This window comes from Otolemur garnettii, unplaced genomic scaffold (assembly GCF_000181295.1).
Source record: "Otolemur garnettii isolate 467f Iridium unplaced genomic scaffold, OtoGar3 scaffold00259, whole genome shotgun sequence".
NCBI lineage: Eukaryota > Metazoa > Chordata > Mammalia > Primates > Galagidae > Otolemur > Otolemur garnettii.
The window spans coordinates 79248-94795 of record NW_003852654.1 but is presented as its reverse complement, the minus strand read 5'-3'; the positions used below and the strand labels follow the sequence as shown (position 1 = coordinate 94795).

General features: G+C 39.2%; 1 protein-coding gene across 1 annotated transcript in view; it reads left to right on the top strand.

Moving 5' to 3' along the window:
- Positions 1-15548, top strand: part of GAB3 (GRB2 associated binding protein 3) — a 113801-nt gene that overhangs the window by 73473 nt on the left and 24780 nt on the right. Inside the window, exons 4-7 of the mRNA XM_003802747.2 lie at positions 7039-7094; positions 7579-7798; positions 10837-10918; positions 11825-11927. Of these exons, the coding sequence (XP_003802795.2) occupies positions 7039-7094; positions 7579-7798; positions 10837-10918; positions 11825-11927 (461 nt within the window). The remainder of the gene's footprint in view (positions 1-7038; positions 7095-7578; positions 7799-10836; positions 10919-11824; positions 11928-15548) is intronic.

Here is a 15548-nt window from a genome sequence, read left to right as displayed (position 1 = left end):
ACAAATGGCAAAAAAATATGAAAAATGCTTAGGATCACTAATTATCACGGAAATGTAAATTAAAACCTCAATGAGATACAACCTTGTCCCTATCAAAATGATCACCATTAACCCTTTGACTGCAGAGCACTCAGAAATGAAACATGCCAGTTGAGGCATGCACCAATCACAATTGTTATGATACATACTGTGCTACAAACAGTAAGAAGTATATTGTTCATTTTTCATGATTTTTGTAAAACTTCCTGCTTGTATTTGCAAAATTAACGTTTACAGACATCATTCACACCAAAGGAACATCTTATTTGAATGCGTATAGGCGGTGTTCACAGTTAAAAAGTTAAAAAGTCAAAAGACTGATGCTGGTGTGTATGCAGAGAGAAAGGAATGCTCATACCTTGGTAGTGGAACTGAAAATTAGTACAGCATATATGGAAAATAGTATAGAGACTCCTAAAAGAAAGTAGCGTAGACTTACCATTTGATCTAGCAATCTTACTACTAGGTATCTACCCAAAGGAAAATAAACTATATTATCAAAAAGACACCTGCTCTTGAATGTTTATCACAGCACAATTCACCATTGCAAAGATGTGGAATCAACCTAACTGCCCATCATTTCATGAGTAGGTAAAGAAAATATGTTATATATTTATATACACCATGTAGTACCGTGCAGCCTTAAAAATAATGTCTTTTGCAGCAACTTTGGTGGAACTGGAGAACATTATTCTAAGTAAAGTATCTTAGGAATGGAAAACAAAACACCACATGTTCTCAGTAATAAGTGGGATACATATGGTAATAAAGTGGTGTAAAGCAAATTGAAAACTAAGAAGAGGGGAGGGATAAAATCTTACCTGGTGAGTACAATGTACACTATTCTGTGATGGCCACACCAAAAGACCTGACTTCAGAATTATACAGTTCATCCATGTAACAAAAACATTTTTAGGGGTGACGCCTGTGGCTCAAGGGTAGGGCACTGGCCCCATATACCAGAGGTGGTGGGCCCGGCCCTGGCCAAAAACCAAAAAACCCCAAAAAACCAAAAAAACAAAAGAACACCCCCCCCCCATTTTTATCCCCTTATTATCTTGAAACTTAAAAAATACTGGATAGAGTTTCACAATCAAGCCATCCAGGCCTGGGCTTTTCTTTGTTGGGAGACATATTACTGACGCAGTCTTGTCACTGATTATTGTTCTGTTCAAGTGTTCTATTTCTTACTGTTTCAATCTTGGTACATTATATATGTCTAGGAATTTATCCATTTTCTCTAGGTTTTCCAATTTGTTAGTGTATAATTGTTCATAATAGCCTCTAATGATCCTTTGTATTTCTGTGGTATAAGTTTTAGGTCTCCTTTTTCTTTTGATACAGAGTTTCACTATGTTGCCTCAGTAGAGTGCTCTGGCATCACAGCTCATAGCAACCTGAAACTCTTGGGCTTAAGTGATTCTCTTGCCTCAGCCTCCCAAGTAGCTGGGACTATAGGCCCCCACCACAATGCCTGGCTTTTTTTTTTTTTTTGGTTGTAGTTATCATTATTGTTTGGCAGGCCTGGGCTGGGTTTGAACTCACCAGGTCTGGTGTACGTGGCTGGCACCCTAGCTGCTGAGCTATAGGCATCCAGCCAGGTCTCCTTTTTCATCTCTAATTTTGTTTATTTCAGTTTTCTTTTTTTTTTTCTTTGTTTTTCCTTTTCCTTTCCTTCCCTCCCTCCCTCCTACTCTCCTTCCCTCCTCTCCTTCCCTTTTTTGACAGAGTCTTACTTTGTCACCTTGGGTAGAATGCCATGGTGTCATAGCTCATAGCAACCTCTTCTTGCTTCAGTCTCCTGGGTAGCTGGAACTAAAGGTGTGTGCCACTTTGCCAAGCTAGTTTTTCTATTTTTAGTAGCAATGGAGTCTTACTCTTGCTCAGCTGGTCATGAACTTCAAAACTCAAGGAATCCACCTGACTTGGCATCCCAGAGTGCTGGGATTATTGGCATGAGCCACTGTACCCACCTTGATTTTCTCTTTTTTCATAGTTATTTTAGCTAGCAGCTTATCAATTTTGTTTATTTTTTAAAAAACCTCAACTTTTATTTTTGTTGATCTTTTGTATTTTTTTAGTCTCTATTTCACTTCGTTTCATTTATTTTATTTTTTGAGACAGTTTCATTATATTGTCCTTAGTAGCATGCTGTAGTGTCACAGTTCATAGCAACCTCAAACTCTTGGGCTTAAGCGATTCTCTTGCCTCAGCCTCCCAAGTAGGTGGGACTACAGGCACCTACCGCAATACCTGGCTATTTTGTTGTTGTTGTTGTTGTTGTCAACATTTTTTTTTTTTTTTTTTTTTTTTTAGCAGGCCCAGGCCAGGTTTGAATCCACCAGCCCTGGTGTATGTGGCTGGTGCCCTAACCACTGAGCAACAGGCACTGAGCCTCTATTTCATTTAGTACTGTTCTGGTCTTTATTATTTCCTTTCTTCTACTATTCATGTGTTTGCTTTTGTTCCAGCTTTTCTAGTTCCTTATTCTGTATTATTAGGCTATTTATTGGAAATCTTTCTACTTTTCTGATGTAGGTATTTACTGTTATGAGTTTCCTTATTAGAAGCAATTTTTTTTGTGTCCCCTAGCTTTTGGTATGTTTTGTTTTCATTTTCAATTATTTTAAGAATTTTTTCTATTTCCTTTATAATTTCTTTATTGACCCATTGGCTATTCAGGACCATGTTGTTTACTTTCCATGTATTTGTTCAGTTTCCAAAGTTTCTTGTTATTTATTATTCCATTGTAATCTGAGAAGACAGTCCAAATGATTTCAATTTCTATAAATTTGTTGAGACTTATTTTGTGGCCTAACATATGATCTTTCCTGGAGAATGTTCCATGTGATGAAGAGAGAAGAATGTATATTCTGAAGCTGTTGGTTGAAATGTTCTGTAAGTGTCTATTAGGACCACTTGATCTATAGCCTAGATTTTTTTTTTTTTTTTGAGACAGCCTTACTATGTCTCCCTCAGTAGAATGCTGTGGCATCAGCTCATAGCAACCTCAAACTCTTGGGCTTAAGTGATTCTCTTGCCTCAGTCTCTCAAATAGCTGGGACTACAGGTGCCTGCCATAATGCTCGGCTATTTTGTTGTTGTTGTTGTTGTTGTCATTGTTGTTTAGCAGGCCTGAGCCGAGTTTGAACCTGCCAGCCCCAGTGTATATGGCTGGTGCCCTAACCACTGAGCTATGGCTGCCAAGCCTATAGGGTAGATTAAGTCTGATGTATCTTTGTTGATTTTCTGTCTAGTTGATTTGTCCAATCCTGAATACGGGGTATTGGCATCCCCAAATATTATTAGGGTTTATCTCCCTTTCCTCCATATTTGCTTTGCATATCTGGTTGTTCCAATATTGGGTACATATTTATTTAGAATTTTTATATGCTTTTCTTGAATTAATCCCTTTATCATTATGTAATGACATTTCTTTCTCTTTTATTTATTTTTTTTTTACTTAAAGTCTATTTTGTCTGATATAAAGATAGCTACACCTGTTTAGTCTTGGTTTTTGTTTGCATGGAATATCTTTTTCTATCCCTTTACTTTTAGTCTACAGGTCTTTACAAGTAAAGTGAGTTTCTTATAGGCAGCATATACTTGTATCTTATTTTTTATTCCCATTCAACCAGTAAATATCTTCTAATTGGGGGACTTAAACAATTTATATTCAAGATACTTATTGATAGGTGAAGACTTCTACTTTGCTGTTTTATGATTATTTTGTATACTATTTTTTCCTTTATTTTTCTTTTCTTTTTTTTTTTTTGGCTGGGGCTGGATTTGAACCTGCCACCTCTGGCATATGGGGCTGGTACTCTACCCTTTTGAGCCACAGACACCACCCCTTTTATTGATTTTTTATTATTCTTGTAGGGCTGGTATAATTGTTATGAATTTGCTTGGTTTTGCTTGCCTGGGATAGACTTTCTTTCTCTCTGTTTAATTTAAAGAAGCTATCTTTGCTGGATTTAGTATTCTTGGCTAACACATCTCCCCCCCAGCACTTTGACTAGATCATAGGGGATTTCATAGATTTCTTTTTTGTTGATATTTGTTACTGGAGAATTATTGTGTTTCTCTGCAATTCCTCACAGGCTCAGACTATAGTTGTTAGTGGGGGCTATGTCAAGGCTTTACTGTGAACAGGGATGCTAGAGTGATACTTCTTGGGTATCAGTGGTGGTAGCATCAGGCCAGAAATACCAGTTCTGAGTCTCCCAGGTGTTATATGTAGGTTCCAGTGGTGGCAAGTCTGGGTGGATCAGTCCTTGTACCTCCAGGCAGCTTCTGGATTTCTACCAGTGGCATCAGTGGGCTGGTTATGCGGAAAGATTTTTATATTAAAATTTAATTTTTTGAGTTGATAAGATGATTTGGATTTTTCAGTTATTATTACAATCTTTTTGTAAGTTATACTTTTTAGAAATTTATTCATTTTACCTAATTTTCTAATATGTTTTTCATAGTTTCTAGATGTCATGTATTTGGAATCATACCATTTTAGCTTTTTACGATTGGCTTTTTCACTTAGTAACATGCACGTAAGTTTCCTCTATGTCTTTTCATGCCTTGACAGCTCATTTCTTTTTTAATGCTGAATAATATTCCATTGTCTGAATGTACCATAGTTTATCCATTCACCTACTGAAGGACATCTTGATTGCTTCTAAGTTTTGGCAATTATGCATAAAGCTGCCATAAACCTCCATGTGCAGGTCCTGTGTAGACATAAGTTTTTATTTATTTTTTTTATTTTTTGAGATAGAGTCTCAAGCTGTCGCTCTGGGTAGAGTGCTATGGCATCACAGCTCACAGCAAATCCTTATGATAAAAGGATTTTTTTTCCTTCTGGGTGGATGCCTAGTAATGGGACTGCAGAATTAAATTGGGTGGTCTAATTTGAGTTCTTTGAGGATTCTCCATACTTCTTTCCAAAAAGGTTGTATTAGTTTGCAGTCCCACCAGCAATATAAAAGTGTTCTCTTCTCTCTACATTCATACCAGCATCTGCAGTTTTGAGACTTTGTGATATGGGCTGCTGCTAACCTGCCTGGCAAAGGTTATTAGGGACCCTGGGAGTAGATGATGCAGTATGGAAAAGGATAGATGAAAAACAGCAGGATCAGGAGGGCTTTCCTCAATAGGAACAGCAATCTTAGCTTTATTGCACAGCTTTTATATACAGTAGCTTGAAGGCATAATCTTGTCATAGTTGCATAACTTGATTAAAAACAGCCTAGGGGCAAAATAGCATCCTCAGCAGTCTATTGTGATCAAAGGGGCATGGCTCCAATCTAATCTGGTTCAGGAACCAGCCGTAGCAGGAAAACTTCTGAGGCCAGGTTTGCACTTGGTCCTTCACTTGAATACATTTCCTCAAACTAGGCAGGCTTTCCTCCCAGGAGGTTGGCTCCCAAAAGTGAGCCATTCTTACTGGAGTTAGGTGATATCTCAGGTGAGTTTTGATTTGCATTTCTCTGATAATTAGGGACGATGAGCATTTTTCATGTTTGTTAGCCATTCATCTGTCTTCTTTAGAGAAGATTCTATTCATCTCTCTTGCCCAGTGATATATACAATTATTTTGTCTTTTTTGTTGATTGTTGATTAATTTGAGTTCCAAAATTGCTTTGAAGGGTGGATTAGGTGCTTGATATCATCACTGCATAGCTTCCCAAGGGGAGTATTTTGAAGGTGACCACAGTGATATGTAGCAATGAAGTTTGTAGCACTTTTTCTAGGATGAGTTTATGAACCTAATTGTCAGACTTTGTATATAAAATAAATATTATTTAGTGTTCCTAAGTCTATATGAAATCAGCACATTGTACCCCATAAATTCACTAATGTATATATGATCTATGTGTTTATGATTTAATTTAAAAAACTAAATAAATATAAAAAAATTAAAAAATTCTTAATAGCATCAGTCTCCATCACATCTTTCTGAGCTGGGAGTTATCCTAGCACTTTAAGATGATGTTGACCTTTCAGTTTATTTCTCAGAGGTCACCTAACATAATCTCCAATTTCTTAGGGACTACTTTGCTGTGGCCCCTGTGTGCTGAGGGTACTTGCTATACTTCTCTGCAGCACTCAACACTACTGGCCATTCTTTTCTTCTTTAGGCTGCTGTGACACTGTGCCCCTCAACTTTCTTCCTTACTCTATGGTAGCTCTTTCTCAAGACATTTTACTGACTCTTCTTTCTGCTCTTTGAATCTTGAGATTCTGTAGTGTTTTATACTTAATGTTAGCACTTTCAACCTAGATAGTCTCATCTGCTCTTATGGTTTTGAATACTATTTCTAAACTTCTAATTTCCCCAAATTATATCTCATTTGAGTCCAGGTTCATATATCTTGCTGCCTCCTGGGCATCTCTTTTTTTAATTCTAAAGTTATTCTAAATTTTTATGTCATACTATTTGTCACATCCTCCTCACAAGTCTCTATTCCTGAATTAATCCAACTGTCCTTTCTGCCCATATGTGTAACTGAGTGGCTGACTACTGCTATAGAAAATCACAGTCACCAATTCATGGTCACAGAGCTCAAATGGCTATTCAATGCCACTACACAATGTAATTGTTTCTCTACTCACCCTGTTCTCTCACTCATCACAATGGATATTTCAAACTCTCATCTTCTCAAACCTCCAGCTCTGCCTTTACTATCTCTAAGGTCAGAAGGTTTATGTGATAAATGCAATAAGCACCTGTTAATTACTTGCTATATCTGTTCTTAATTCACAGTGAAAACTGAAGCCATCAGATAGAAATTGCTTCAAAATGTGGTCTGATTTTTCCATGTATTGGGGCAATGTATTCTGACTACCCAGCTAGACTTACTTATTGAAACTATATGGTATATTTCTTTGCCTCTGCGGTTCTAAGCACAGGGCCTTGGGATACATGTACATAGGAGCTTGGGTCCTAGTTTCAACTGGTATTGCCCTGCATTTCTCACCACCTTGGCTTATTTCTTACAGCTGATGTAGAAGGCCAATCTTTAAGACACCGAGACAAGAGGCTTAGTTTAAATTTGGTAAGTTTGACCCTTGGGTTCCTTTAAGCCTCTATTTTATGAAAAATATCCTGACCTCTATGTGATCCCTTTAAGTCTTTTGAGACTCAGCACTCTGCATCTCGGAGGATTCTTGTAGTCTCCCTTAACACTTGAATTTTTTTAGTGGGGACTATTGGACCTAGTATTCTATAAAAGCCTTGTCAATTCTAATGGTAGCTTAGCTTAGAGTCTCTACTTAAGGTCTCACATTTTGCTTAAAGGATTTGTATAAACTCATAACTTTCTATTTTCCAGCATCAGATCTAGGAGAGTCAGTGCCTGTATACACACAATTGCTCCAGAGGCAGAATTTGAGCTAGATACTAATCCAACTTTCCTGAAGAAATGCAGAGTTATTCTTGGATAATTTGGAACTGAAACCATATCTGAAGTGTTGGCTGGCTGCTGGTAGCAGTTTTCATGACTGGTCTGTGGTTCCCAACCTTTACCTCTTCTCTTGCAGCCATGCAGGTTCTCCCTAATGTACTCCACAGCTTCAGCCAGTGCCAAAGACAGCTACATGCCCATGAGCCCCCAGGCCACTGCCTCTGATATTGGATCCCATTGCAGCTCTGATGACTACATCCCGATGAGCTCAGGAAACATCACAAGCCTTCTACCTGAACTGCCTGCAGACCTGGAGCCTCCTCCAGTGAATAGAGATCTCAAGCCTCAGAGGAAACGTAAGGCACTTGACCAGGCCTGCTGTACAGAGGAGGGGAGCAAAGGCCTAGTGTCTGCATAGGAAACCTGCAAAGGTTTCCTTGTTGAACCTCTCTGGGAAGGAGGATCTGGAGAAACCATCCCAAAGGGCTAGAAAGTATGACAAGAAAGACGTGACTGGGGTAGAATGGGAATGGTTAGGGCACTTTGCTGCCCCAGACTGTCATGATAAAGTAGTTAGAGAACTTATAGGCTCTGTGGTTCTACAAAAACAGCCTACAAAGCCAAGTTCACTCTAGAGTGCTTATCTTTGATTGCTTATCTAACGAAGGCCCAGTAATAAGTAATAATGGATTGGAATGGAATCACCTGGTGTCTCCTCATTTAGACAGCACTTGGATATACAGTGTTGGCCTTCCATAAGGCAGGCCAGAATGGATTTTTGACACCAATCCTTGAAGGTCAAACTTGATCATATACAATTTATCATTCATGGCTCTGTGTATGCCCATCAGCGGAGTTGTCAGAGGTAGGAGAGAACTTCAGCAATAAGCAGTCTTCCACCTGAGTTCAGCCTCTGTGTTATTGTCAGGCTGCTTCTCTGGTGTGCTAAGTAGCCTGAGAAGACAAGGAGGTAAGAGAATAGAGAAGAAGGAAAAGCAGGTCAAAGTGACCTCTTAGTTTCATTCTTACCTACCCTCACCTGCCTGGTTGGCTGTGTGATTATTAGGAAGCATTTGGTATAATGACTGTGATCTCTGACACTTCAACTGGTTCATTTCAACCTCTTTTATCCCTTTGGAAGAAACTTCCACCTCCAGTGGACTGAAGCTGCTACCTAAGCCCTCTGCTCATGCCTGGTCCATTCCAGTCACACCCCTGCAACTTGTGTCAAACCACATTTGCACATTTACACTGTGTTTGTAGTGGATGGGATGCAAAGATAAAGAAGCAAGGAGGCTTCTTCAGTCTGAGGGGAGGAAGCTGTGTAGAAACCTGCTAGATGGAAAAGTAGAATTATGATGGCAGTACTGAATAGGAGAAAAGACCTGTCTTATGAGTTTCTGAGGAAATAACCATTCATTCTGGTCAGAAATAATTTCATAGGGAACAATAAATTTGAGATACATATTAATGTTTCAGTTAATTTCCTATAGTAGTTCCATCCAACAGAAGTTTCTTAAAATGTGACTAGTGAAACCGAAAAACTGAGTTTTTTTTTTTTTTTTCTGAGACAGAGTCTTGCTTTGTCGTCCTCAGTAGAGTGCCCTAGAGTCATAGCTCACAGCAACCTCAAACTCTTGGGCTCAAGCAATTCTCTTTCTTCAGCCTCTAAAGTACTGGGACTAATGGTGTCCACCACAATGCCAGGCTATTTTTAGAGAGGGTCTTGCTCTTTTTCAGGCTGGTCTTGAACCTGTGAGCTCAGGCAATTGACCGACCTTGACTTCCCAGAGTGGTAGGATTACAGGCATGAGCCACCATGCACAGTGAAAAACTGAATTTTAAATTTTATTTCATTTTAATAAATTTACATATATGTATAAATAGCCACATGTTGCTGGTGGTCACTATATTGGACATTGCGGCTCTATATGGTCTAGAGATAGGGATATAGAAGATGTTTGGTGAACTCAGGGTTGGAAATTTAGTGGCTGGATTCAAGGGTGTATGCTCAGACCAGGAGGGATGGGTTCAAGAATGAGCACAAGAGCTCAGGAGGGAGAAGCCAGGTGCTGAAATTGGGCAGTGGCTAGTGAGTGAACCTTCATCATAGGGACTTCATCACACATGTGCCCTTTCTATCCCAGCCATTTGCCAGGTCCAAGACTCCTGGGAAAGTAATTGGGCAGCCTAGGCTCTGATGACATGGTGGAGAATTAGAAATCTCTATGTATGTGGTTATGGCACCAGCCACATACACCATGGCTGGTGAGTTTGAACCAGCCCAGGCCAGCTAAACAACAATGACAACTGCAACAACAACAAAATAGCCGGGCATTGTGGCAGGCACCTATAGTCCCAGATACTTGGGAGGTTGAGGCAAGAGAATCACTTAAGCTCAAGAGTTTGAGGTTGCTGTGAACTGTGACACCATGGCACTCTACCCAGGGCCACATAATGAGACTCTGTCTCAAGAAAAATAAAAAAGAAAAGAACAAATCTCTATGCATGTAGTCTAGTGGAGAAAAGAGGTAAAGGCAGTGATGAATGAAGACATGCAAGTTGGGCCACTGTGATGGCATAAGGGTCAGAACAGATGCCACATGCTCCTCTATGTGCTGAGGCTACTACAGTGAACACATCAGATAAACCCTTGTCTTCCTAGAGGACAGTCCAGACCTGAATCAAGTAATTAAAGTGGGGGAGGTGCTGTGAAGGGTAAGTACACAAATCCATGAGAGCTCATGATATGGAGCCTGATCTTGTTGGGAGGTCAAAGAACACCTTCCTAAGCAGGGGAGGGTGAGCTGAGATTTCAATATGAGTAACTAGGCAGAAGAAGAAAATTCTAGGCCAGTGGTTCTCAACCTGTGGGTCTCGACCCCTTTGTAACAATGAAAATACATCACAACATCAGGAAGGTTGAGAACCACTGTTCTGGGCAGAAGGACCATTGGGTGAACAATGAGTTGGAGGTGGGGAAGACTGGAACCTGGGTGATCGTCTCTGCATATGGTACGAAGGGCAAAATTTCTATTTTAGATATACCAAGTGTGAGGAAAGTGAGATTCTAAAAGGTTCAACACTTTTGTCCATTTTATTCATACTGTACCTCCAACACCTATAACTGCATGTACTGTGTGTCCTCAGTAAGTGTGTATTGACTAAATATACCTCCAAATGGTGACCTCCAGCAGGTGTGTGACCATTTGCTTGGTAGTTGTCTTTACTCTCAGTGAGGCAGGAAAGAGGAGGATGGTGAAATTCAGACTCAATCAGTGTTGCCTGTTAGTAAATTTGAAAGGAAAGTAGCAGGTCATAGTTTATTGTCTTTAGATTCTGGCTTTGAACTCCTAGGAACTATCTATACTAGATATTGTATACTGTCTTATAGAACGGCCACCTCCTCTGGACCTGAGAAACCTCTCCACCATTCGGGAACACGCATCTCTAACCAGGACTCACACTGTACCTTGGTAAGTTTCTGATTGCTCCGAGGCACATCATGCAGCACAGACACCCCCAGTGTTAGGTAAGTCTCTTTAATTACATGTAGTTGAAGCCCATTCTATCTAGCTTAAGCCAAAGGAGGGGTGAAGTTTATTATCAAGACCAGAGGTGTTTTACAGATCACAAAGGAAAGAATATATCTGGGTCTCCCAGGATACTGGAACCACAAACCAGAGTGTTGTTGGGAACCCAGCACATCTGTTTATGTCTTCCCCATTCTTTGTCTTTGTAGAGTGGGGTAGGAAAAGGGAGTTCTTAGAGAAGGAGGGATGTGGTGGTTCACAGCCTGGATACACAAACCTCAAAATGTACTTGTACTCTCTTATCTCACCTTTCAGAAGCTGCATTTTCAGCGTCCTGAGCCCAGGAATTTCTTGGTTCACTCTAATGCTACAGGACATAATCACTTTGTAAAGCAGAATTCAGAATTCTGCAGTGAGCTGTATTTTCAGCTAAGACTGCAGAGAAATTCAGCCTGTGCTTCTGACTCAGGAGTAGGATTGAAGTCAGCATGTAGTCTTCTTATCAGTGGAATGGGCTTACTTCCTTACTTTTTCTGGTTACTTTGATTGGAAACAAGAGGGCCCCAGAGGAGCATTTTTATATTTTGCTAAATTATATGATGTCTTGGTCTATTTTTGGAAAGCTCAGGAGCTGTGTCTCATATAGGGCCTAGAAAAAAGCAACCAATTGTTCCATAGTGGGACAGAAAATGCTGGGCAGCCTCTGTTTCTTTAGGAATTGCCTTGGCCAGAGGAAGTTGTGTCTGGAAAGGGAGGGTGGAAACCCCATGGGAGCCATGTCAGTTCCTGGTTGGGTTTCAGAGCAGCTGTAAGGCATTGCTTTGACCTTGTCTATATTTTTTTCCTTAGCAATCGAACCAGCTTTATCTCTCCAGAAAGAAATGGTATTAATTCTTCAAGATTTTTTGCCAATCCTGTTTCCAGAGAAGAGAGAGAAAGCTACATCCAAATGGTAACCTATATTTTTCACACTTTTCTTATTGTCCACCGCGATCTATATTCTTGTGAGTTCATTATACATGTAAAGGAAACACATCCATGAGAAAGTCCTGTGTAATCTTAAAGTGATCACTTGATTGTAAAACTAGGTCACATGCTTTTCTAGACTGGGAACAAATCAATTTGAAGCTGTTTTCTTTCCTGTCATATTCAAAGCCTCATGTCATTTTAGGACCACAGTATTTTAAGAGAACCCAGGGCTGAGACATGTAAAACAGGAAAATGGAAATGCCAGAAATTCTTTTCACCAAGGTTATGATGTCCTGTTTGACCCCAATAGATTAGTAGTTCTCTGGGCATTCAGCATCTAGGCTATGAAAAGTCACATATTGCATCCTTCCATTCACCAAAACCCCTGGTAGCCCTGCCCTGACAAAGGATGAATCACTAACAATCCTCTTGGAGCATGTACAGTGCCCTAGGCTATAAGTGTGTCTTAGTTTCTGGATACTACTGTTGGGGGTCTTTCTGTAGACCTGAGTGGATAGAGACCTGATACCTCTATACTTTGATTAGCCATTCATGGTTTGAGTCCTAATGTCTCTCTCCTGCCCCGTTGCCCCTTATGTTCTCTTTATCTTAGGTGCTATTGAGAGCATGGGTGTTTGATGATGGAAAGGGGCTTTCAGCACCTGTTCCACTTAGCTGCACTGTAGCCAGGACTGTGCCCATTTTGCAATTTAGAAGTGTAGGGACATCCAGAGAGTGCTTCTTTTTCAACTATGAAATTTTCAAAAGAGATCTATTTTAGAAGGAAAATGCTCAAGGCACTGTGGCTATATACTCTTGAGAAGGTAATTCTGCCCTCCTATATGTGAGGATAATAGGTAACTGAAAATCTAAAAATGGTAATCTCCAGTAAAGCAATAATTAAATGCTTCATCTTGTCTCTTTATTTGATTAAAATTTTTCTGTAAGTGCACTTAACCATAAACAGATGGAAAGTGACTCATACACAAATCTGCTGTAGTCTTTCCAATATTTCTCACACTTAGTAATGGCCCTTGAGAGACTTCTAGAAAAAAACACTCTTGTAAAGGATGCTGAACAGCTGCATTCTGTCTCCAGAGAGTAGAAAAGGGAAGTGAATCTGAAACCTAGTGGAAGCAAGTATATAGTCATTCCAGACACCAGCAGTTCCTTTCTGATCTCTGAGGTTGTTGAGAAAGACCAGGATTTCATTAACAACACAATTAAGGATTGATTACTTGCCTGGGCTTATCACTGATCAATGACTGTCTGAAGGCAGCACTAGGCAATATGACACGGTAGATTAAGAGCCCAGAACACTAGCTGGAGGTAGCTGTGAGGGAACCACCATATAAAAATGTTTAAACACTAATGTTTTTGTTAACTTCAGTAATAAGATATGACTTTGATTTGGTAGGCACAACAACCATACAGCAACCCTATTTGGTAGTGTGAATTAATAAGATTTGATGCTTTATTTTTTTTGACCCTTTAATTTTAACAGTTTTTTAAGGCTTTTAGAGTATAATTAATTCTAGACTCTTAAATTTCACAGTATTTTTAAATTAATTTTTATTATGGTATACTATTTTTAAGTTTTTAGATTATTTAGTGAAATTGACTTTCTCTTGGTATGTAGTTCTAGGAGTTGAACATATATATTGATTTTAGGCTTGGCGCCTGTGGCTCAAGAGGCTGAGGTGCTAGCCACATACACCTGAGCTGGCGGGTTCAAATCTAGCCCGGGCCTGCCAAACAACAATGACAGCTGCAACCAAAAAATAGCCAGGCGTTGTGGTGGGCCTGTGGTCCCAGCTACTTGGGAGGCGGAGGCAGGAGACTCGCTTGAGCCCAGGAGTTGGAGGTTGCTGTGAGCTGTGATGTCACAGCACTCTACCCAGGAGGACAGCTTGAGGCTCTGTCTCAAAAAAAATATATATATATATATAGATATAGATAGATAGATTTTATAAGCATCAGCACAGTCAGGATAAAGAACCATTCCCAAAATACTTCCAGGTGCTACCTCCATAGCCATACCCTCCTTCCACTCCTAAACCCAGGCAACAACTGCTTTGTGGGTTAGTCACTATTGTTTTGTCCTTTGAAGAATGCCACATAAATAGAATTGTATAGTACCTTTCGAGACTGGCTTCTTTCACTCAAAATAATGTCTTTGAAGTTCATCAGTATTGTTACATGTGTAAATAGTTTTGTTTTCTTACTGAGTGGTATTGAATGATATAGATATGCCACATTTTGTTTATCCATTTACCCACTGAAGAATATTTGGATTGTTTCAAGTTTTTGGATAGTTAGAACTGTTATCAACATTTTAAAAATATTTTTTAAAAATATTTTTACTCTGATAAAATGTAAAAACCATAAAATTTGCTGTGTTGTAATGTTGTGTAATCATTACCGCTATCCATTTTAAGTATTTTCTCATTGTTCCAAACAGAAATCTTGTACCCATTGAGTAATAATGCTCAATTTCCCTCTCCCTGAGTGCCTGGAAATCTCTCGTCTACTTTTGGTCTCTGTGAATTTACCTATTCTCGGTACCTCACATAGGTAGAATCATATAATATTTGTCCTTTTGTTGCTGTCATATTTCATATAGCATAATGTTTTCAAGATCCATCAACATTGTAGCAAATGTCAGAATTTAATTCCTTTTAAGGCTGAATAATATTAAATTTTATGGCTATAACTACAATTTGTTCATTCATCTGTTGATGGACATTTGGGTTGTTTCTAGCATTTGTCCATCATGAATAATACTGCTGTGAACATTTGTGTATAAGTATAGTATATGTTTGAGTTCCTGGTTTGTTTTTTTTTTTTAGAGACAGTCTCACTTTATTGCCCTTGGTAGAGTGCTGTGGCGTCATAGCTCATAGCAACCTCCAACTCCTGGGCTTAGGTGATTCTCTTGCCTCAGCCTCACCAGTAGCTGGGACTACAGGTGCCCATCAAAACACACAGCTATTTTTTTGTTGCAGTTTGGCCAGGGCTGGGTTTGAACCGCCACCCTTGGTATATGGAGCCAGCGCCCTACTCACTGAGCCACAGGCGCTGCCCCTATGCTGAGCTTTTTAAGGAACTACCACACTGTTTTCCACAATGGCTGCACCGTCTTACATTCCTGCCAGTAAGGCACAAGGTTATAATTTCTTGCATTCACTTCTTTACCATCAATTACTATTTCCTTTTTAAAAAAATAATAGACATCCTACTGAGCATGAAATGGTATATCATGGTGCTTTTCATTTGCATTTTCTTAATGATTGGTAATGTTATCATGTGCTTATTGCCCATTTGTATTCACATATTTGGAGAAATGTCTATTTAAGTCCTTTGTACATTTTTAAGTGCATTGTTTCTTTATTATTGTTGTTAAGTAATAGGAGTTTTAAAAATAAATTAAGCCCCTGATCAAATATATGATTTGCAAATATTTTCTTCAATTTTGTGGAGATTTCACTCTCTTGCTTGTTTCCCTTGATGCACAGGAGTTTTTTTATTATTTTTTTTTGAATTTTAATTTTGATGAAGTCAAATTTATCTTTTTCCCTTTCTTTTCTTTTTTTTTTTTTTTTTG